This window comes from Cheilinus undulatus, linkage group 12 (assembly GCF_018320785.1).
Source record: "Cheilinus undulatus linkage group 12, ASM1832078v1, whole genome shotgun sequence".
NCBI lineage: Eukaryota > Metazoa > Chordata > Actinopteri > Labriformes > Labridae > Cheilinus > Cheilinus undulatus.
This window is the reverse complement of record NC_054876.1, coordinates 11893468-11918666: the sequence shown is the minus strand read 5'-3', so window position 1 is coordinate 11918666 and position 25199 is coordinate 11893468. Positions and strand designations below refer to the sequence as shown.

Genomic DNA, 25199 nt, shown 5'->3' with positions numbered 1-25199 from the left:
TTCATCACTAAATGCACTTGTAAAAACTTCAACATGCAAGTAAAATAACAAGTAAGTATCATGTTCATAGCATTGCAAGTGTTGCCTGAAATTGATTTAATCCTGTGTTTTCTCATTAAATAAACTATGCCTATGCTATTTATGCACTGGAGTTTAACAAGATAAAAGTTGATATTATAGTTATTCGTGAAAGTGAAATATTCTTCCTTTCATTGCACTATTAGTAATCAGAGGGGTTACATTGAAAATATCCAACAACCTTTGACAATAGGCGCCTACACATGAATGAACAGGTTGTCCAGACCTTGACATTGTCAGAGTGACACAGCACAGAGAGCTGTGTCTGGAAAATTCACTACATCAGCGTCAGCCTTCTGAAAAACCTTTGCTAAAAAAATCTTTACTACACCTTTGACATCAAACTCATTCAACGCGCTCACATTTGTTCAAGCAGAAAAAGAAAGTTGTAAGTTGTAGTAGTGCAGTTCTGACCTAGTGACTCTACAAAACGGAAAGTGAATTTCTATTAAAAAATCAAGGCTGATACTAGCTTTTTTTTACTGTGTAAACACATTTATCCTTCCTTACACTTTAAACACAGAGGTCATGTCCAGTGAAGCAGGATCAAGGCCTTAATGATTAAACATGCTGCAGCTGAAGTAGCCTCTTCTCCAGAGCAGAAACTTCAATCAGAACTACATGGATACAAATTTGGTCTGAGGCCAATACTGAATACATATCCAGGACACTTTAAAGGGTGCTAACTGAGCTGTGGATTGTGATTTTGTCAACCAAATATGTTATTATGCTGTAAAGTATAAACAAACACAGAGGACAGGACTAACCACAGAACAATAACCACCAGCCAACCACTGCATCTACAACAATAACAACGTCTCTTTAAACAAAGGAGAACAATAGAAAGTTTACATCTGGGAAATGATGACGTCCGAGTTCTGAAAAGCAGTTAAGGAGAAAATCATCTGTAGAAATGTAAACCACGGAAGGAAGCAAGGCAGAATCCAAGTGGCCTTATCTGACCCTTTGGGACTAACTCTTCTTAGTGGTAGTGGATGAAATAATAACATGTAAGGAAGGTTAACAAAAGTAGGGACCTTTTGCAGACATATGAGTACTATGGCATCAGTCACTTCAGTGGATGATGGAAGCACAGCCACCTACACTAGGCTACTATGCATTTCATTGATAATTCCATTGGTGTATTTGGGGTCATAAACATGACAGAAAGTTATACAATAGAATTGGCCTGCTTAATGCAAATGTCAGTGTCTTTGTCAAAGGAGCTGAATCACTTGTAGGTTTCTCAAAAACAGGGAAACTTTCAAAGATGGGACTTAAAAAGGGGTGTTTTGCTATACACAGGCAGTGATTTTAAAACATATTAAAGTCTTAATAAATAGCTGTTCATTGTGATACCTCCTTGTTTGATGTTACATTAAAATGCCAAAAGAAACATTTCATTCAGGACCTCTTTGTCAAAAAGCACACATGATTTGCTGATATACATATTTTTGCCTTCCCTTCCCCTGAGGCAGGGAGAGAAGCAGCCAAAAACCCAGAGCAGAGTGGGCACGAATCTTAACAGAATGATAAAGACTAAGTCACAAGCAGAATGAAGGAGGAGCTGGGGTGGTGGAGGGTTGCAAAGGCAGCTTGCAAAGGAAATCTTAGCTAGGATAGAGCAGTTTAAATCTGGCAGCATGAGTGCTTTTAGCCAATAGTGTGCCTAGGCTGAATCAGTTGGCTGTACACCCGGTTTGTGAGCACCTTTTTCTGTAACAGGGTCCCGTTTTTAACTGTGACACCAGTGTTTGCTAACGTTAACATTAGCCCATTCAGTACTTGTGTTGAAATGACGCATTGCTATGAAAAATGCTGTTTTATTCTTCCAAAATGATTTGCAGGCATCTAAGATGGACATTTCAAGCTTTTAAACTTTCAAGCTTTTTTAACTTTCTGTGTACAGAATGTGCACTACACTGACTACTATGGGGAACTAATGGACTAGAGGAATCTTTTAGCACTGGTATCCAGTGAGTAACATGTCCTTTTTGCCATCCAGGCTTTGGCAGGACCAAGTTAGACAGATTGTGTAACATCATATGCAAAAAGTCTATATTGGGGCGCCAGTTTGGCTCAGCTTGTGGAGAAGGTGCCCAGATATGAGGCTACAATCCTCAACACACTGATCTCCAGATCAATTCCTAACTCTGCCACTTTTTTTTTCATGTCTTTTCTCATTCCGTATCCCCAATTTTCCTGTCACTTTCATTGTCCTATCAAAATAAGGCAAACAGATAGAAAATAATAATCTTAAAAAGTTCTACAGTACACTATAGTATTTTCTTGTCCCTAACTCAAGGCTGTCCATGAGGGGGTATAAAGGGGAGAGCTTTCTGGGGCCCAGCCAAATCGGGGTCCCATGGAAGTCTGGCAAAATAGGCAAGAAGTGGCAAGTCAGAGCTAAATTGGTTAATTATGCTAAAAAAAAGTGGCAGAAATGGGACAAAAGTGGCAAAAATGTGTTCAAATTGACAAAAAAGTGGCAAAATACCATCAAAAATTGTTGACAAGTGGCTAAATACTGGCAACAATTTGCAAAAAAGGCAAATAATGGGTTAATAGTAACAAATAAGAGGAAACAACTGGCAAATGTGGCAAAAAGTGCCAAAAAAAAATAAATAAATAAAATAAAATTGCCAAAAAAAATGGTAGAAATTGTCAAAAAGTGGCTAAATAGTGGCAAAATGGTTTAAAATGATAAAAAGAAGTGACAAAAAAGATTGAAAAGTAGCAGGAAAAGCTGTAAAAATTGGTTGCATGCATTTTCCTTTTTATTTATTTAACCTTTTTTAACCAGGTTAGTCCCATTGAGACCAAAGATCTTTTATTGAACAATACTAGGCCCATTAAAAATTCACAAAGCTTAAAAAAATACTTTCATTTCATAAGACACCTGCATAGAGGAGGGAGGAATCCATCAACAATTGCAGACAAACTCCTACACACTGTCTGAACATTGGCAATATTTCTGTAGCAAAATGTTGCCAAAGTATTTGGGCAATTTAGAAAGTGTGTAGGAGTTTTGCCTGCAATTTATTTTTATTCAAAACATAAATGTTCCCATTATTTGGTGCCAAAGTCTTCTATTTTTGCTGACACCTGATTGGAATAAGTGTCATATCAAAGTTTAAAATTCTTGTATCACAAAAATTCTAATAGGATGCAGTCTGAGTCTCTATGTGATAGAAGGCATTAGATCTGAATTCAAGTTTATTAAAAGACACAGATGTTTTCTTGTACAGGTCTACAAAAAGCCTGAACGTCATCCAAGGCTGTTAAGATGTATCCTTTTTAATAAAAGGCAATTTCACTTATCAAAAGAAGTGTATTTTTTAAATTTGAAGGGTAAAAAAGGCCTTACTTGACTGTTTCTTGCAGTAGCAGATCTACTGAATGCTTAAGAGCAGGTAAATCAGGAGTTTAAATCACTGTTGTCATAGCATTTTTTATTGGAAATGCACTGACTGCCTTGAACAAAACTGTCAGCAGTGAACAGCTCCATAAGACATACCAGCAGACCAGTGAAAGGTCAAACAGGACTCCCCAGGAGCCACTGCCTTTAGGGTCAGCTTTTAAAATCCCTAAAAACAAAATTCTAGAAGTTAAAAGAGACATTAAACGTTCTCTCAGCGTGTCATTTGTGGAAGAGATTCCTGGACATGACAGCTCGTTGGGCTTAAGGAAACAGGAAGAACATTTCTTCTTGTCTTTGTGGAGCATTAAAAGGAAAAGAAAATACACAAAGAGCGGGGGACTTTTTTTCCCTGCAGTAGCTACAATAACATTCCAATAAAACAATCTCAAAGCCAATTAATCACCGGCGTGGCATGTGGAGGAAAACAAATACCAGAACATGAAACGGAGTCAGTGCAGCAGTATCCTGCTTTAAGGAAAAAAACACGGCAGCACTTCCGCTTATTTTTCACCCGACGTGTTCCAGCGACCTTCATTGTTTGGCAAAAATATAAGCCAGAACAAGGGGCATGCATGGAAATAAGGAGGGGTATTAGCTTGTTGTTTGATTGTAAACCTGGTGCCTCTTTGAGTTACTATGTGGAGACTCGAGTAAAAAATACCTGCTATTTATTGCCTATAAGTTTAGCTTCATATCCTGCATGAAAAGCTTTTTTGCTGAACTTGTTGGTGCAATTAAGTTGCTTCATGAAAGCAGAGGAAGGTTGAAAGGGAAGCACAATATAGGAGAGGAAATAATCAGAGTAATCCTCACACCTTTGGGACTGTAATCACTCTGTTGAGCCGTATTATGAGCGCCATCATTTTGCAAAATTACTCCCTCAATAATAAGACTTGAGGACACACATATTTCTGCAATACTTTTGCATATAAATGAGCTACGAAATATAATATCATAAGTTTCCCCTGACAGATGAAATTGGTTTTTGCTTTTGCGTGCATTTGTATCAGACAGATCCTCTCTTTCATATCCCACCATGCATTTTGTCTTTGTTTTACCCTGAAAGACACAAACATGCACAAACACGCAGCCTAAAAGATGATGCTGAACATAATAGCGGATGAGCATGGGTTTCACCTTGGTGCTCACAAAGCAGCCCAAAGCTCTTTTGGAGTCTTGAATGCCTTCACACATAAAGGCACACACTGTGCCAGCGGAGTAAGCAGAGGGAATGTCCTGAGCTGCAGAGGGCTTGTATAGGATGTCAGGCGTAATGGCAAACACAGCCACTTGCTGTCCTTTCAGATTGTAAACACTCTGTTCTTTGTCCCTGGTCTCATGTCTGCCCATCCACTCTGAACATCGTGTCCCTGTGATGCATTAACCCAAGCAGAGGTCTTAAAGGTTGTTCTTTTTTTTCCCATAGGTGTCTCCAGTTTTAGGGATCACCGCTGGGACTCTGATCCTGGTCTTCGTGCCAGAGCCAAAGAGGGGCAGCGCCGACCAGATGGGAGGACGCATCAAAACTCGCACATCCTGGTTCTGTGACATGAAGGCACTCGCCAAAAAGTAAGCCCTAATACACCAGGAGTATGACTGATGGTTAGAGATGAGTTTGTTCATCAGGTTCATTCCCAACAGATCACCTAGACCAGTGATCATCAACTGGCGGCCCAGGAGCCATATCAGGCCCCCAAAAGTTCCTCATCAGGCCCCCAGAAGATGATTAAATTAAGAAAATGAGAGGAGAGAAGACAAACAATGTTGTGGTTTTTAGTGTATCTTTTGTCTTTAAAGTCCTACAGCTATCAAATCAACCCCAAAATGATCAAGATTTCAACAGTTTTATCTGGAATGACTTAATGATTGGTCTATTTTTTTTTTTTACAGAAATCCACCTGTCAGCTATATGGTACATGATAAACATGTACTTATTAGTCCTGTGAATAAATCTGCAGTTTTCTGTCAATTTTCACTTCAGGCTTTTGGAGGGCATAATTTGGACCTCCATTCCCTCTTTACTGCCATCAAACTGGCATTGGGAGACCATCATTTATTTTTATTTATCCAAACATCCTTGTAATATTCCTTCAAAAAGATGCCCCAAGTATTCTTCATTGTTGTGTTTCTTTCTGGTGTGGCTTGAAGTGTTGGCTACATTGCTCAATGCTGCACTCATTATTTTACAGGGGTACTGCAACATCTAATCGCTATCTGTATGTTTCAAGAAAACAGAAATATGAAGTATGGGTGAAAGGTTCTGTCTTCATCAATGTGCGTATTGGAATGTTGAGCATAAAATAGATTTAACTTCTTTGATTAAGCCTGTTCAAAAAATAGCCACCTGAAAGGCCCAATTAATTGCTCTTATGCAAGAAGTAAATTAAGACTTTTAACAAATGTGCATCGGATCAGCTGTGTTGTTACTATCTTTTTGGCAAATGTGTCTTTCTTGCCAGGATCAGATTATATTTTCGGGCTGAATTATACACTGTAAAATTGTTCCGTGTAAATTCCCAGTAAATTACTGGCTACTAATTGCATGACTTTCATATTAAGTTTACAGTATTTTACTGTGAAATATCTCACAGTAAAGTACTGTGAGGTAGTTATAGTAATTTGCTGTGAAATATTACAGTTAAATATTGTGAAATCCTGATAATTTTTTACAGTGTACAGTAGTTGTGGTAAGATTTTTTTAGCCAGTTTGCTTCTTTTTTTCACATTTCACTTCTGTCATCCTGATATTATGGAGATCATGATGTGTCATTACACTCACCAAAATTTCTGGCTTAACAGTAAAGTTCTTCAGCCAGCTCACTGGATTCACATTCCACATAAAGGCTTTAGAGTAGAGGTTCATTTTTTAAAACAGGCTACATTTATACAACTCTAAATACAATGTGTACATTTCCTGCCTAAAAAATTGAGCGTTTTTAGGTTAAAACATACAATTTTTGTTGTGTTACTTCGAAGTAGGACCATGTTTTTGCTGACTTCAATAGTCCTTTCATAGGTCTGGGCCCCAGGAGGCCCAGACCTATAGAGGGACCATTTCCCCCATCCATCTCTCATGGGTGGCATTGCTGTGATACAAAAAAAAATCCATTGTAAAAACTATGTTTTCAGTATAATGGGAAATTAATGTTAAACTAAAACACCTAGGGAATATGAATGCACTTTGTGGCCTTGGCACATGCAATTCCAGGACCTTTTCTAACCTTTAGCACAAGTCATGCAATTAAAAAGCTTGAATTAAAACTTTCGATTAAGATAGTCATGCAGCTATATCACAAGAGGCACATATTCAAGCATTATTAACTCTATCTGCAGCTTTTTTTAGTAGCAGTTGAAGGCATGGAAAAGTCAACAGCAGACACAGTGGAGCAGTATGATTCACTCTACAACTCTGCTGAACTGTGGAGGGGGTTTTCATCTGTGACACTGTAGACCCTTGTCGCTATACGACCTGTGGGCTGCATTTCTTTTTTTAAAAAAAGTCATAAACTCTACTATATAGACACTTTAATGTAGCCGTGCAGGTTTATGTGACCTATTTCAGGAGAGCAAACACGTATTCATCCCAGCATCCCTTGTGACTGTGAGCTGTACACAGTCTGCCACATTCAGCACCAAAGAAGACATGAAAAGTAGTGTGTTATTTTTGTCTGCCACATAAAAATGTCAACATTCTTATGTTGACTTACCATTTAGCACCTCAGAGGTGATGCTAATCTTGTCCCGAAAGATAATCTTCAAAACTCCACGTCTAAACCCGTTTTATCTGTCACACTTTATCAGATTAGAGAGAAGAGTGAGTGAGATGTTTGAGATTGTGGGACAGAAAATGTTTACTTTCATTCTTTTGTAACCTCAGATAATCACCTGTTCGTTTTTCTCTGTGCTGTGTTTCCTCCTGGTTAGCCGGAGCTACGTGTTCTCCTCCCTGGCATCGGCGGCGGTGTCTTTTGCCACAGGTGCGTTTGGTATTTGGATTCCCCAGTACCTGGACAGGGCCCAGGTGGTGCAAAAGACGAGAGACGCCTGCAGCAAAGGCATCTGCAGTAGCCAGGACAGGTGAGACGGAAAAGACTCTACAAAAGTTCAGGATTTTAAGACACTGCTGCTTGTTTTAGCTGGTTCATCACAACCAGTCTCAACATTAGTTAAACTGTTACATTAGCAGTGATTAGCTGTAATATTCTGACCACCTTTGTAATCTAATGGTGAACTGAGTGCAGTGTATTTAAGGGGGTTCCTAATATTGCTCTCCTTGTTCGTGTTAACGGAGTGTGCGAAATATTAAAATCACTTTTCATTATAATGCACTCCAGTGTGCCACCACCACCCACTACAACTACAATATTAAATATAAAGAAGAATTATCACCTCTCTGGTTATGTTGATAACAACAGAATGTAGAAGCCTCTTAAAGTTGAATTCATAGTAGAGCTGTTCTTTCAGATTATATTAGAGAGTAGGTAGGAGGTCATAATATCATGACTGTACTGTGGATAAAACTAAGTTTGAGCTTCATCATCCTGGCTGCACGGGATAAAACTTGCTGGGAACCCTGTATATTTTGGCCATATCCCAGTTCCAGCCCCATCATCCTGCACCTTCATTTTGCTAGCCGCCTTTTAAGGTAGATGGTGTTTCTATCAGGGATAGAGAGGTACTTGTGAAAAAGCCCACAATAAGCCCCCCATAAGGAGAGTTTTAAAATACAAACTGCAGTTTTATGTCTTTTTTTAAAACAGTGGATAAGGTAGGAAATGAAGCAGAAAGTGGAGAATGGTATGCATTAAAGGTGCCACAGCTCAGCCTGGAACCCACACCCTATTCGGAACTACATAGGAAACAATCTAACTTCTGCTGCACCTGTGCTGCAAAACGGAGAAAGTTTGACATGAAACATGTAGTGATATGTAGTGAAAATTATAATCAAAATCATGCAAAGTGTATTTTATCATTTAAAATCTTGTAGATTTAGATGGATTTAAATGACATACGGTATATCAAGATTCAGATTCAAACTGTTTTATTCTAAGCCTAACAGGTCAGACTGTTTCATGTAAATATTGCATATATGTATTTCACATATATCGGGGCAACCTCCCATAGAAAGCATTTGGGAAGGGCAGGGCTTTTCAAAAAATTATCTGAAGGTGATTGGCTCTGTCTGTCACATTCATGATGGGCCAATCAGAGCCACAAGAGAAAATGAGGTAGTAAGCATTTGAAGCTCCAATGCTAACCTCAGCTACATAGGCTAGTCTTGCCATAGCATTTGAACAGCAAAGCTTATCTGTGGCTGAAATTCATGCCAAAGCCTAATAGAAGACGTGTATAAACATCTTCTCTGCTAAGAGAAACTTTTAGTGTGGGTTTTCGCTCTTGTTCTAATAAAGAAATTTAGTCAAGGTCTTATTAAAAAGCTGCTTTTAATGCAACTACATCCAAGCTAACGGCTACCACTGTACAGTACAACTCAACCCCCCAGAATGATCACAAACTCATGCCGAAGCAAGTCAGCCCAAAAGCAAAAACATCTCTCCCATCATGAAAAGCTTTCAGTGCAGTTCTTTGTTTGTTTTAATAAAGAAATGTGGTCCATTACTGATCAAACTGCTGCTATACTATAGCTACATCTGAGATAATTACCACACTGACGGCAGCCATCACTATGGGCTCTTACTACAAAACAACCCCCGTCCGTAGTTACCGCCACATTCTTCTCAAACAACTCTGAGTGGTTAGAACAGTTTCAGTTTAGCACAAACAATGTGGATTGGAGCTTTGCAAGCTGGATTTGCCTGATGACAGATATGGAGGTTGGCAGATACATCTGCTTTGCAAGGTTAATCTTATTCCCTGAAAAGGACATTTTAAGTTACAGTCTTATAAGTGAAGTGACAAAACAATAAAAAATTCTGTGACAACAGATGCTTGCACTACCTGGTGAGTAAAACATACCCAGGCTGTCTTCACTAACTGGTTATCAACTTCACCAGTACAAGCACATGAAACCTCTTTCACATGGACAAGTCTACCATCAAAAAAATTAAATTACAGCCATACTTGAGACTTAAATCTCACACCTGCATTAAACATTAACAGAGTATAAATATGTAAATTAAGGTTTATATTATTACTTTATCATCATAAATGCCCAATGGATCTGAATATACAGTAATAACTCCCAGTGCTTCCCTTAAAATATTTTCTTATATAAAGCACAATGAAGATATAATATTTCAGCTGCGGCCCTCTTAGAATAAGGAGTGGTATGGGGCTTATAAAAATTAATATGAAACCAAACTGAAAGCAGAGTATGTTCATTTTATATCTTTTACAAACAAAAAGTAAGGTTGTCAGTGCTTTTATTAGTCTTTGTTTTGCACACTATCTGTAAAACATTAATATCTCTCACAGTCAGATAGTTTATAAGAAAATTCCAACAGGACACTATTTGTTGCTCCTTCTTCTTCCTCCCTTTTCATGTTTAGCTCACTGATGAGACTCCATTCTGGTACTTTGCCCAAATGAAGCCGTCCCGTCCCTTTATGGGTGAAAACATTCCTTCTAAATGAATGGCAGTAAATGGGGGTAGTGAGGTTAAAACATGGTAAAAACAATGACTTTTCAGAGCAGGGATTGGCAATCTAGCACTGGTAATTCATGATTTAACAACAGGGGGGAAATGACTGGTGAGGTAGACTTGAATGGATTTTTTTCCTTTATAGATTAAGTCATCAATTAAAAACTGCATTTTGTATTCCCTTGGTTGTCATTGTCTAACCTTAAAATTTGTGTGCTGACTTGAAACATTTAAGCTTGTCAAATCAAACCATTTTCCCATTAAGATCAGTTTCTAAAAACACTGAGCAATGCAGTAACAGACTCTCTCCTCCTCTGCTTTTCCATCTAGCCTAATCTTCGGTGCCATCACTTGTGTGACCGGTCTGTTGGGCGTCGTCATCGGAGCAGCCACCACACGCTTCTGCCGCCAGAAGACCGAGCGAGCCGACCCACTGGTGTGCGCCGTCAGCATGCTGGGCTCGGCCATCTTCATCTGCCTCATCTTCGTGGTGGCCAAGAAGAGCATCGAAGGAGCTTATGTAAGAGACACTTCCTGTAATTCTCCTGTGTATACTGTTGTGTCTGCGGCAGAGGAAGTTGGTTTCAATAGTTGTATTTGCCTTCCTGCTTCCCATAATGAACATGTCCTGAGTGAAAAATGTCCCTCTAAAAGAGTTATATTAACATGTTAATTATGCATCAGCCTCAGGGAAATATAATAAGAGAAAAGTCTGGTAACCAGTCGAAAAGAGAAAGTTTAGTAGAATCTCATCAGGTGCGTTAATGTTCCGATAATACCAGCTCCTTTCAGTCCCTGGGGCAGTGAGCGGGTGTCACTTCTCATCATGATTAGCTTTAATCGCGGGTCACATTGAGATGCCTCAGGAGCTGCTACAGGTAGCAGAGGCTTGAACCTTTTCTTACCTAAAGTTAAGAGAGAAAGGCAAATCTTAAGGGTTCTTGTGTGTCCAGTTCCCTCGTGAAGCAGGAAAGGGTGCAACTTAACAACGGCTGCCCTGAAACAATGCACTCCGAGCTGCCAGACCCACCAGGCACACATTTCTCACTCTTATCAGAAACAAAGAAAAGGAACTGGCTCTCAACAGCTAATGAAGCTGGAAAGCTGAGAAAGATTGGAAAATATTTCCCATGCGTGAAAGGGAAAATAACAAACAGGCTTCCGTACCCTAAATATGTAACCTTGGCTGGCTCTGGCTTGTTTGACCTGTGACTTTAAGTTATCGAGATGCTGGAACAGGGATGAATGTTATCTTGTTTTCATGTTCAGGATGTTGAGGTACAAGATTAGAAAACAAATGCTTTTATTAGTACAGCCAGCACCATTTTCTTAAGAAAACAGTGAAAAAATAACTACCTTAGTGACAATCTGTGCTTTATATTCTGTTGTTCTTCAACATCAGCTCCTAGACAACACATAAGTACTTCCCCAAGAGGTGATTTTTGATTTATTAATTCAAATTTATATGAACTCTGATGAAGTCAAAGGTGCACATTTATCAGGTGTTTGACACAAGCATGACTCAGATTTTACTCCGAGCCTGCAAGCGTATTCAGATTAATTATATGATTACAGGTCTGTCCAACTCAATTTAAGACAAGAGCTGCATGACAGAGGGGCCACAAGTGCACACTTTACTCTAGTTCAAGTACAGATGCTTGTGTAAAACAGACACACTGATTTATCATCTTTCCTTGAGACACATCTTATAGCTTTCTGCAAAGCATAAAACACGGTATTAGAGACACATAAAAACAATACTAATCATCATAGTGACGTTAATGTTCAAATTTGTCACTGATCAGGGACATGATGTTCACTGTAAATCTCTTATCTCCAGGTTTTGTTATGTCTCTTTCTATGGTTGTTAACAAAACTTTAAAGCTAGAAGAAACTGAAGTGATATTTTTCTATAACACATCAACAAAAACCAATATACTCTGCACCTGATATTGGGTAATTTCATGTTTTGTTTTCCAAATATCGGAACAAGATGCAAGCAAACTGCCGACTAAATAGATTGGGCTGTGCACCTTTTGTGGTGCATGAGACGATGAAATAATAAAAAATGAGGTAAAACCAAAAATAATGGTAAATGTTATGCACCAAAGCCATGCCAATGTATGCTGTATGGGCAAAAGTATTTGGCCACACCTGTTTATTATTGCATTCAACAGGATGGTTTCTGAAATTACACATTCATATATTCTGCAGTCTACTATATGTGATACTATTAGAAAATGGAAGCATTTAGGAACAACAGCAATTCGGCCATGAAGCAGAATGCCACATCAAATCACAGAGCGGGGTCAACGACTAGTTATTCCATGGATGAAGAGTTCTGAACTCCTCTGACATAAATGTAAGCACAAAAACTGTGCCACAGAAGCTTCAATGAATGAGTTTCCATGACGAGCAGCTGCATGCAAGCCTCATATCACCAAGTCCAATGCCACGTGTCGAATGCAGCGGTGTAAAGCACACCAACAATGGACTGTGTAGCAGAGGAAACTTGTTCTGTGGAGTGATGAATCTCGCTCTTCTGTTTGGCAGTCAGATTGATGAGTCCAGGTTTGGTGGATGCCAGGAGAACATTACCTGCCTGACTGCTTTGTGCCAGTTGTAAAGTTTGGTGGAGGAGGAATGATGGTATGGGACTGTTTTTCAGGGTTTGGGCTAGACCCCCTATGTCTCCAGTCAATAACAATTTTAATGCTTCAGCATACCAAGACATTTTGGACAATGCTATACTTCCAACGTTGTTGCAACAGTTTGTTTCTATTCCAACATGACTATACCCCAGTGCACAAACAAGGACTATAAAGATATGGTTTGATGAGTTTGTTGTAGAAGAACTTGACTTGCCTGCACAGAGCCTTGACCTCAACCCCATCAAGCATCTTTTGGGGGTAATGGCATGTCATAGACTTCATCAAAGGGCCAAGGCTGTAAAACAAATCTGTAGTGCACTGAGGATTGAAGCTTCTGCATAAGGTGTTACAAGATTTTTATCCTTGTACTGGTCACAAAGATGCTTAAGAAGCTTTAAGATGACAGTAATTTGTGATGTGAAAACATGTAAGTTTCTCAAGGCTGTAACTTTAAATCCATGCTCTTCCATCTTCTCAGACTTCTCTACTGTACAGCATTAATTCAGCGTACAGTATAGCCGCAGTTGTAAGTGATCAACTCAGGTTTCATGGTGAAACGCTGACAGATGTGTATCATTACAAGGCGTGACGTGGTTGTAATGCTCGCTGTTGCTCTGCAGAGACCTGCTGACCCCTGGCAGCTGTTGCTTCGTCGACGCAGAGCTAATCTGAGGAGAAGGTCGGGCTCTTCAATAGCAACATGTCGGTCACGGTGTCTGGTTCACAGCTCACACAGCAGACGTGTCTACATCTCTCGCTGTCAGACTCCCTCTGAAGCTCTCTGTACTGTACTGCAGGTCTGACACGCCGGCAGAAGGGTTATTCCCCCGGCAGTAAGCACACATCAAACCTGCCGCATTAAACTGTGCCAAACCAAACTAGCCAATACAGATACAGTGGAATCTGCTACAACTGAACCCCTTAAGGGCTGTTTTTCTAAGAAAGTGGCCAAAAATCAACACCAGCTACTACATACCAGTGCAGTATGCTTTATGTTAACCCCACCATGGTTTAAAGTTTGCATTTTCTGTCCCACCCTTTCAGCTGTAGGACATAAATCCAAATCTCACAGCTAAATCTAAAGTTAGGAAGTGTTTAAAAGTTTACCCACTGAATATACGGCTTTGACAGGAATAAAAAGCCCTTATCATCCCATACTGTTTTCAGCTCATGGGCTCAATCGAACCAAAATGAAAGCCTGCACCTCCGTGTATAATTGGGCCACAGCATAATAACATGTTTTTAAACCACAGCAGCCAAAGCACTTTTATTCAGCCGTGGATTCCCACACACAGGAGCAATATCTGCTTCCTCCTCTTTTGGCTTGATTTCTGGTAAGATGTCTTTTGTGCAGAGGGATAGGGCGGATCTTAATTAGCACTACTAAATGGATTTTTTTTCTGCTTCTTTTTTTAGGTTTGTATCTTCATAGGAGAGACGCTGCTTTTCCTGAACTGGGCCATAACAGCAGACATTTTAATGGTGAGTAGTGAGACCTATACTTACACACTGGGTCACTGGAAATTCCTGCAACAAATTGTAGCAAAAGTTGGTCATCTAATTAGACACAGGTCTAATTTAACAAGATGTGCTCATTATAAACTGTATAAATAATGAACAAAGACACTGAGACATCAACCATTGGTTTTTCCACTGTTTACTAAACTAGTGGTGGAAGCCTTGATTAAGGCATTGATCTTCGATTTAATGTTTATATGTATGAACCACTGTTTACGATAATTGTTCAAGAATACAGGGTATGTCTGAGGCTATTTCATTACTTCAGTATTTATATTGAGTGTCCCTTCGAACAGATTCTTTTTGCTGTTGTTTCTGACAGTAGTCATTTATTTATTACTCTTCAGAACCTAAGAGCAACTCACTCACCACTTCTCTCCTCCAATCTTTGTTTTTAGAGCAGGCAGTGGGAAGTGACGCAAACAGAGTAACTTTAAATAACCGGTGAAGGTACCAGATGTACTCGGGTGTCAGAACTGCTCTACGTCCTACATTTGTTAGTGACATGACACAATACGATTGGGTGAACGTTGGTATGATGACATGACGTCATGTTGAGCAGTTGTTCCCTACCTTTTTACCTTGTATCTAAGAAAAGCTGAGCCCCCAAAGACCCACCAGCTGTCAGAAATCAACTTAATTTTAATTGTTTCATCAATAAACCCTTATGAAATAGGTCTAGCCTTGGGTTGTGAACCAATGCCATCAATGATATGCATGGTTCACACAGTGGTCGTACTGTTTTTATTTTGTTATTTTTGTATATTGTTATCAGTATAGGGAATCTAGAAGACTAACACTGCTAGTTCTAGTGTAAGGACACTAGCAATGTATTTGTGTATCAGGAGTGATTTTTGTTCCAATAGAATTCTTGAATTTACCTCAGAATTGATTAAATACCTACCTACTTATCTAACTTACTACCTACTTACGCACCTACTTGCTTGCCTACCAACCTAACTTCCTACCTGTTTAACAACTTACTTACATACCTGTCCACTAAACTACCTACCTATCTACCTACTTACCAACTGACTTACCTTACTTCCTAACTATCTATCTAACCTACCTACCAATCTACCTGCCTACTTGCATAATTATCTACCTGCCTCCCTACCTTACTTACACACCTATCTACCTGCCTACCTACCAATTTACATACCTACATAATTACCTAACCTCCTACCCATCTACTGTAACGACTTACTACCTATCTACCTACTTACCTACCCGTCTGCCGACCTAACTACCTTCTTGACTTTCTATTTACCTGCCTACATACCTACCTACCTACCTACCTACCTACTTACCTACCTTTCTACCTACCAAAGTACCTACCTACCTGTTTACCTACCTAAGTAGCTACATACCTACCTACCTACCAATCTACTGACCTAACTATTGTCCTGACTTTCTTTTTACCTGCCTGTGTACCTACCTATCTAGTTACCTACGTTTCTACCTAAGTACCAGCCTACCTATATATCTACTTACCTACCTAAGTAGCTACCTAACTACTTATCTACTTAAATACATATGTACCTCCCTACCTTCCTGCTTACCTACCTTTTTATCTACCTAAATACCTATCTATCTATCTATCTATCTATCTATCTATCTATCTATCTATCTATCTATCTATCTATCTATCTATCTATCTGTCTGTCTATCTATCTATCTATCTGTCTGTCTGTCTGTCTGTCTGTCTGTCTGTCTATCAAGTGGACCCTCTGACATACCTGCAAAACCCACTTCTAGAAACTCTCCAGTGTACAGCCAATCATAATGTTCCTCATCATCATGCTAACGTACGTTCAGTCATATTATGTCACTGTCAGGCAGGACTTTAAGCACATGTGGTACCTAACCTGGTCTTGACTAATGACACAAGTTAAGCTTAATAGATCACAGAGATGATAAAAACTATCTAAGTATGTCTTAAATATGGAAACAAACCAAATTATAAAACATTTTCATGCAAAATCAATAGTTCCTTTGGCTAAAATTACCACGATACATTACAGTGACACGTAGCTTCGATAGGATACAGTATAATATGATACAATACAGTGAGCTACAATAAGATACAATAGGATGAGTTACAAGATGGTACAATGCAATACAGTGATGAATGGCTCAGTATTATATGGTATGGAATGATACGATATGGCATGATATTATACACAATGAGGTGCGATGCTATACAATACACCTCATTGTATATGTGAGGATATTTGTCTTGGACTCCAGATGTTCTAGGGGTATGAAATTATTAAATCAAACAATCCAAAACCAAACAGGGACTTAAATCAGGATGGAGACGGTAGTGAGCATTTAGAGTTAGAGACAGGCCATTAGTTACATTTTTACTGACTGACAGGTCTGCCTGATGTATTCTGACCCAGTGCAGTGGGATCTGAGTGCATAATTGAGGAGTTGTTCTAACATGGCTCAGTGAACCCTCTGCCTCTGTCTCTTTACTATCTTACATCATCTCATGTATTTTTCACCCTCCATTTATCTTTGCAGTTTGTCGTCATTCCGACGAGGAGAGCAACAGCGGTGGCCTTTCAGAGCTTCACCTCTCATCTACTGGGTGACGCAGGGAGTCCATACCTGATCGGCCTGGTAAGACCCTCCAAGAGTCAGCTTTATGTGGGGATCTGGATGTTTGAGGGGGGATATATTTAACATACCGCTTTAGACGCTCCTGTAAGCACCTCATTCATACGCAGGATGTTTTCAAACACCAAGTACAGCTTTTGCTTTAAGTGGGCCAGAGCAAAGTGAGGAACAAGAGGAGCTTTTAGCACACGTCTCAGGAGGGCTGGTGAACAGAAGTGTGATTTCACCACTGCTCTTCAGGCTGTCAGCGGTGTTTTCTAGTAAAACTCACGGTAGCAAGGAGGGGCTGATATTGGTGTTTTTGATTGGACAGGAGAGGAGAAAGAGGGTCCTTAATGACACGCTTTCAAGGTCACAGTCACTCCTCCAGAAACGCCCTTTGGGACAGTCCCTCACCAACCATACTGCACCTATACACCCAACATATGGCATCCAGGAGGCCTGAAAAGAGTTGTTTGCTGTTCATTGGAGTGTTTCACAGGATTGACTGAAGATTGCCAAGCAGCATTCATTTCATTCCAAACACAAAATGAACATGTCTCAAGTTAAAAAGTAACTCCATTGATCTATACATTCTGCATGCCTGCTTTAAGGCTACAGAAAGAAAGGCGGAGAATAGTCTACCTTGGTTTTTTGGTGTTTACATTGTCTCTCACAGGCGCACCTCTACCTCACAGTCTGGGTCATGTTAACAAAAGAGAAGAGTAAGCCTTTGATTAGTGAATCAAACTGATCCTGGAGATCCTGTCGGGGCCTGACAGGCTGGCAGCAGACGGAGCTACACTGAAAGTGTGTTGTTCTTTTGTTTCCTCCATAAATAGAAATGTTAAACTCCTGTCAAACCAGATAAAAGGAGCGGTAAGTTATCTCCGAGTACAGACAAGCTCTTCAAAAGACTAAACAACACTGACACAAAGAAACTCAAAATTCTAGGCAACAGAATCTGCCTCCACAACTTGTGATGTATTGTTTCCTACAGATCAAATAAAACCCAGTGCCATCTTCAATTGTAAAACTTCGGACTGACACATTTTGTGATACAGTCCTGTAAAACCGTACTCAGTTTGGGTCAGTTTGATTCAGCTGATGTTAAATAGTAAGACTCAAATAAAATATTGCAATCAATACTTAAAATCATTTTTACCATCACCACAAACAAATTATACTCCACATGCACACAGAGAAGCAGATGGTGACAAAAAAAACACAATTACAATTTGCATGTTAACCAATATTACACAAATGAGAAAAAAATAGAACACTATGATGCTACTGTACAAATCCAAACTGATTGTTTTACTCTTTTTAAAAATCATTTAAATTACCCATTTCAAAACTGTATCCAGTTCCATAGCTGAAATCAAATCAGATTACTTCCAACCACTGGTTGGAAAAACTACAAAGGGAAGATACCTAATGGCTCATTTTGGTAGTTTACATCATTTCCTGATATTTCACAGGCTCAGCAGAGGAACAATTACATTTATAGAATAACAATTAATTCATAATTTAAAGATTAATGAATTCCACCTCTAGTTTGAGCATTAAATGGCTGAGGCAGAGGAAGGCCTTCTAAATTGTGAGAATATTGCAGCCCAAATACAGGCTGCTACCAAGAATTAAGTCAGACATGTCCCCTCAGTGAGTCAGTCAGCCAGTCAAGTTGTCCGTCCACCCTCAGGGGTCACGACTCTGACTGTCCGGGGGGTTTCACACCCCCTCCACAAACCCCTGACCAACTGTCCCAGAGTTATCCAACTGCGTCATTGCTCAACGCCTCAGTTCCTGGGCTGAGGTTTAACACGCGAGTGTGATGGACGTGTCGTGACGCAAACTTTGCTCAGGCAGAGATACAGTCACCCATGTGGACTGGCATCAATCCTGTGTGTGAGCAAATTGGAGAATCTGGGGGAAAACAGACTGGTGGTTATTTCAAAGCAGCCTTTAGAGAGAGTGAGCAATGAGTCAGATCTTTTGGTTCGTGTTTGGGTTTTGACATGTGGACCAAACAAACCTGCACTAAGCTATACAAACCAAAGTGCTGTTTCCGAAGTCCTTCTTGTGGGAATTCCTGCAAATATCACTGTCCAAATGCCGCAGAGTTTTAACTTCCTTTTGTGGAAATAAAAAGTAATTTAGAGCATCAGTATCTCTCCTAAGATTGAGCCAGGATCCCCGTCCATCAGCACGTAGACCTCTCCAGTTGTCACATCACAATCCCTTGAGAAAATCGTAATGGACTTCTCCTATACAGCATGAGTAGGACAAGGCTGCAGGCAGAGTGGGTGGCAGGGGAACGCCGGGAACAATCTCTTAGCAATCTCACCAAGAAATGCCTTCTACTTGGATAATTAGACATGCAGCAGTATGTGCTAATGTATTTTTAGTTAAACTGGAGTGTGCAAGTTGCTGGGCAATTTACTGTACCTGACGAAATGCCTCTGCAACGGCCACACACACTGCATTTTATTGAATTCCTTCAACCTTTTAAGTCTTCCCCTCACTGTGCATGCATTTACATGCACATATGATCACATACTCTGCACACAGTCCCTAAGCATCCTCCTGTCAGCAGTTCTTCAGCCCTTTCTGCTGACGCTAACGTATAATCAATGTGCTTCTACCAGAGTGACCTATGCAGCTTATACACTCACACATAGATACCAAGCCCACTCTCATTCCCCCCTTTTTGCACACATCCACACAATCTGCTAAAAGCCACCATCAGCCTCCTCCTCTCCGTCACGATTGTCAGCTCAGTGATGTATTTATGTTTTTGAGCTGCCGTATGAGTGACACGAGGAGGCAGAAATGGTCACTTCACACCCACTGTTCTCCAGCTGTTGTTTGTTCATGACAGACTGATCGTCAGTGTTACTCAAGGCTTGGACAGCAACACGAGCTGTGAAACGCTGTCCCCATTAAAACAAAAACAGGGCATCTTACGTCATGGAGAGGGTCTGTTTTATCTGTTGCTATGATTAAAGAGGCAGAACTCACTCTGATGAAGCTGAGTCACATGGTGTGTAAATAAATGACAAGGTATTTTAAAGGCTTACAGTGCCTATAGAAAATATTCACCCCATTGAATGTGTTACCCTTTCACTGATTTTATAAATCAATCATGGTCAATATAATCTGCCCTTTTTGACAAAAAAATGAACAAAAAAACTATTTAATGTCAAAGTGAAAACAAGGAATGTCAATTAGATAAAAATAACTAAGAAAAATAAGTGGGCTTTGACTCAGCCACCCTCGAACATTCATCATTTCTGTGTAGTTTTCACTGTATGCTTCGGATCATTGTCTTGCTGGAAAATAAAGACTTACTGACTGAATAAGGTTGTCCTCCAGAATTTTCCTATATTTTGGCACGTTCATTTTACCCTCAAGTCTTCCAGGGCCAGCTGCCAAGAAGCATCCCCACAGCATGATGCTGCCACCACCGTGCTTCACAGTGGAGATGGTGTGTTTGTGGTGATGTGCAGTGTTTGGTGGTCTTGTCTGATGGCCTATAAGCTTCATTTTGGTCTCATCAGACCAAAGAACTTTCTTCCACTTGACCATGGAGTCTCCCTAATGCCAAGGCAAACTCTAGTTGAAATTTTAAGTGTTTTCTTCAACATTGACTTTCTCTTTGCCACTCTCCCATAAAGTTTTGACTGGTGGAGAACCTGGACTACAGTGGTTGTATGCAGAGTCTCTCCCATCTCAGCTGCTGAAGCTTGTAACTCCTTCAGAGTAGTTGTAGGTGTCTCGATGGACTCTTTTACTAGTCTCCTTCTTGCACGGTCAAGCAGTATGTGAGGACGGCCTGATCTAGGCTGATTTACATATGTGCCATATTCCCTCCACTTCTTGATGATGAATTTGACTGAACTCCAGGGGATGTTCAGCACCTTTAAACATTTTTTGTATCCATCCTCTGACTTACACAATTCAGTAACTTTTTCTTTGAATTGCTTGGAGTGTTCTTTTGTTTTCATGGCGCAAGAGTAGCTAGTAATACTGATTAACCAGTGACTGGACCTTCCAGATACAGGTGCCTTTATACTACAATCACTTGAGGAACATTCACTGCTCTCAGGCGATCCCCATTTCACTAATTGTGAGACTACTGGCACCATTTAGCTGGATCGCCGTTGAATTAGGTCAGCCACTTTAAGGGGGTTAAATATTTATGTAATGTTATTTTACATTACATATTTTTATTCCATGGACCTTACTTTGTGGAAATCTGTTACAAAACCCTTATGTGGACATAAAGAGTGATTCGTTTTGGTGTGTAATTTGTGCATGGACTTTTGCAAATTTCAAGCCATATTAAAGGCGCATGCAGATGCTGATGTAGCTGTGCTATCATCTCTAATGAAATCTCTCCTCTTTCTGTCTGTGTTGTGTGTCATCGTGTGGTCATGCTGGCTCGCCTGGGTGCAGATCTCAGACGCCCTTCAGGAGAGCTACGCTACGTCGGCTCTGTGGCGGTTCCTCAGTCTGGGTTATGCCCTCATGCTCTGCCCCTTCATCATCGTCCTGGGGGGCATGTTCTTCCTGGCCACAGCGCTGTTTTTCCTGGATGACAGGGAGAAGGCTGACAAACAGTAAGTGACTCAGACAATGTTTGAATAACTCATCATTGCTTCATTTGTTATTTAGTCGTTCACTCTCTAAATATTTAATGGTAACAGCAGATGTCCTCCACTGAATCAAAAAACCTAAACACCCCACCTCAGTGCATGTGTCTGAAAAATGACAACACTGGTTTTATTCTGAAAGGGTTATTGACTTATCTGGACAGTGTTGTGCTCTTTAGCCCTGATGCTGGGGTCTGACATGTGTCAGGGACGAGCCGTGCCAACAAGGGTGCCAAGCATGCGACTCAGAAAGGCCCCCGAGCCAGAAGAAAGTCCAAGTCAGCTAAAAGTGCTCCAGAGCTGACACAAGCTGTTCGAGCCATCAATTCCTTAAAGTGTGCTTACTTAGACTTTTACCAGCTACCGCCTCTCTCATTCAAATTTTCCTCTCATAACACACCAAAAGATGTGAAGTGAGAGGGCACAGTAGCCGGTCATGGCCTTAAAAGGCTAAAACAAACACACTCATCCTCTGTGGGATGGTGAGACATGACTTCTTGTTTCTTTCTTGACTATTTTTTCCTACTTTTATCACACTGGCTTACTCCCCTGGAGCCAGCGCCCTCAGAAATGACTTCCTTCCTGCTGAAGATGAGGGACATTTTTAGACAGGATGGCAGTCTGATGTCTGTGTGCAGTCGATTTTTCTTTTCTCTGTGGAGTTAGCTGCAAGTTGTTCCCACGCATAAAGACAGATGTGTGAAATTTTTTAACTGCTAAAGCACATTGAGTTTGTTTTGAGCTGGAAATTTGGAAATGTGACATGCGAAACAATCTCAACTTCAAGCTTGAGCAGATTTACTGCATTTAATAACCCAGGGGTCAAGCTGCCACACATGCTGTTAATAATTCCTCTTTGTTTGAATGTTTTATAGGGGGTCTTTTCAAATCACCACTAAGCCATGCAGCACTGTGGCTTCTGTTGGGTGTGATCCAGGAAAATAAAAAGGGGAACAAATGCAGAAACAATGACTATAAGAAAAGTCACACTCTTGCCGTTGTGCCAGTAATAGACACTAGTTTGTGGCTCGGTCTATCTGACCACATTATTGCACAGTGTGGGCAGATGGCACATGTTCACTCAAACTATATCTAACCACAACCCCTTTTAATGACTCCTACTCTCTGTGCTGCAGGGCCAAGCTAATAGAGCCACAGATGGAGTTCAAAACACTCAGACATGAGACAGAGACACTTGGAGGTTGTTTTCTTCATCCCTTTTCTAAAAATGCATCCCTCAACTCTCACTACTACTACTACTACTAAAGCTACTACTGCAATGGTTGAATTTACACAGCTAGACTAAAAGATAATACAGTATCTGATTACTAGGGAAATCACCCTCTCTAAAAAGTTTTTAAATGCTTATTTTAAACCTTTATTTAAATCACTGTGGGTTTTTTTAGGGACATGAACATTATTATTATTATGTGTTTCTAGAAAAAAGGCAAACAAATTTGCATCAATACTTTTCAGTTGTACTGTAATTCATTACATTTCTGTAATTTTACATGATGATATGTCATAAATATATATGGTTGAAAATTCCAAATCTCTAGTTGTATTTGTTGAGTTGTTCATATTTGGTGTACAGATAGCAAGCTTGGAAACTAATATGCATTAAACACATAGTTTGAAATCAAAAGCAAGTTGGTGGTTTTTACAATTGATCATTGTAAGCGTTAAGTGTACATGTATAAAACTCATTAAAACTTGCCATTACAGCAAGTGTGCAATACTGTGCAAACTTATTAGCAACTCACTTAAATATGGTAAGATGGGTTTTCATATTATATAATCCTGTGTTAATTGCTATGTTCATTTGTACATGTTAATTACTCATTATTGCATAATAGTTAACATAAAGTGGGCAGCAATGCATGTTAAACATGCATTGATACATAGTAGAGCACATCAAGTGTGCAGTTATACATTTTAATTACTCATTAATACACAGTAATAACATCAGGTGTGCAGTTAGACATGTTTTATTTACTCATCAATATGTTGTAGTAAAAATCAAGTATGTAGCTATTTATGATAATTACTTATTATTACATTGTAGTTAGCATCCATTGTGGAGCTATTCATGTTAATTACTCATGAATATATGTAATAGAAATCAGGTGTGCAGTTATGCATGTTAATTATCCATTATTACATAATTATAATATCAAGAGTGCAGCTTTTCATATTTTTTACTCATTATACAAAGTATTAAACAAAAATTATGCAGCTGTTTAATGTTTATTACTCAACACTATATAGTTATAAACATCAGATTTGAAGATTTACATGTGTATACTCTTTTATATATGGATATACAAATCACGTGTTCAGCTATGCATGATAATTACTCAGTAATATATGACAATTAAGATCAAGTGTGCAGCTATTTCAGTTAATTACTCTTTAAAACATAATTCTAAATGTCGTGTGTTGCTGTTCATGGTAATTACATATTAATAAATGGTTATAAAAATTGAAGTGTGCAGTCATGCATGTAAAAACGTGTTTATGCATAGTAATAAATGACAAATGTGCTTTTACACATTAATACATGGTAATAATGCCAAGTACATGTTTATTTCTAGAGATGGTAAGTTACAGAGATTAGGGCCAATTTAGCCATTGGCTGATACTGATGCTGATGATTTTCTGTATTACATACTTGATTTGATTTGATTAAATTTAGTTATTGTGTCATGCATATTTTGGTGTCATACTTCCTCAGTGCTGACATTTTCTGTCAGGTTTGAAAATGAAAACAGATCAGAGTTTAACCAACAGTTCACAGACTATGCCCTATCGTAAAAATCCTCTCTAAATCAGCTATTAGGTATTCTGAATGCCAACATTAAATTGATACAGTACAGCAGATAAACATCACGGTATGTGTCTATATTATTGCTGATGGATGTTTGTCAAAAGTCTTCATATCTGCCAATACTGATGTTAAACCCATCATCACCCATCCCTATAAAGTGCTTTTTAATAACTTCTTAAAACATTGTGATTTAAAGCAATTATGCAGTTATACATATTGGTTTCCCCTTAATACATGGGAATAAACACCAGGTATGTAATTATATTTAGTAATCAGTCACTGAATCATGGTTCTAAATAGCAAGTTTGTAGTTTCGTCTGATTATTAGTCCTTTATACAATGTTAAAAAAACAATTTCAAAATGAAATATGTTTTTTAATGCTGTATATCATGAATATACTACAGTTTTATATCCAGAACAAGTTAGCATGTGACATGCATGATGTTTGATGTAACTTTAATATTTATTTAACATGTAAAGCATCATTTTCTTCTTTCACTTGAAGACATTTCTGAACAGTCAGGATACTTGATCTTCTCCTTGATTTTTTCCACTCAATGGTGGGTTGATCATTCACCAGGCTGTCAGATAACAGCTGTAGATACACATACATTCAGCAAACCAACCCCTGCATTCCTCAGATACACTGAATGCCTCCACAGAGCTGTACAGATTTGTACTAAACATCCCAAAGAAGAAAAACTTCAGAGTTAAACAGCAGCAGCTCTTATGTAACAAGCAGCAAACAACACCTCAGGGACCGGGAAAGATGACAACATCACAACTTTGTACGACTCGGCTCGTTTCATGACTGTGATATTTATAGTTTCCATTCATGCTATA

At 39.3% G+C, this 25199-nt stretch overlaps 1 protein-coding gene across 2 annotated transcripts in view; it reads left to right on the top strand.

Annotated features, from left to right (window-relative positions):
• spns2 (spinster homolog 2 (Drosophila)) overlaps nucleotides 1–25199 on the top strand; it is a 128658-nt gene that overhangs the window by 87023 nt on the left and 16436 nt on the right. For both annotated transcript variants that reach the window (XM_041800710.1, XM_041800711.1), the window contains exons 6-11: nucleotides 4926–5068; nucleotides 7424–7576; nucleotides 10431–10620; nucleotides 14168–14233; nucleotides 16799–16897; nucleotides 21332–21495. In XM_041800710.1, coding sequence (XP_041656644.1) covers nucleotides 4926–5068; nucleotides 7424–7576; nucleotides 10431–10620; nucleotides 14168–14233; nucleotides 16799–16897; nucleotides 21332–21495 — 815 coding nt within the window. The remainder of the gene's footprint in view (nucleotides 1–4925; nucleotides 5069–7423; nucleotides 7577–10430; nucleotides 10621–14167; nucleotides 14234–16798; nucleotides 16898–21331; nucleotides 21496–25199) is intronic.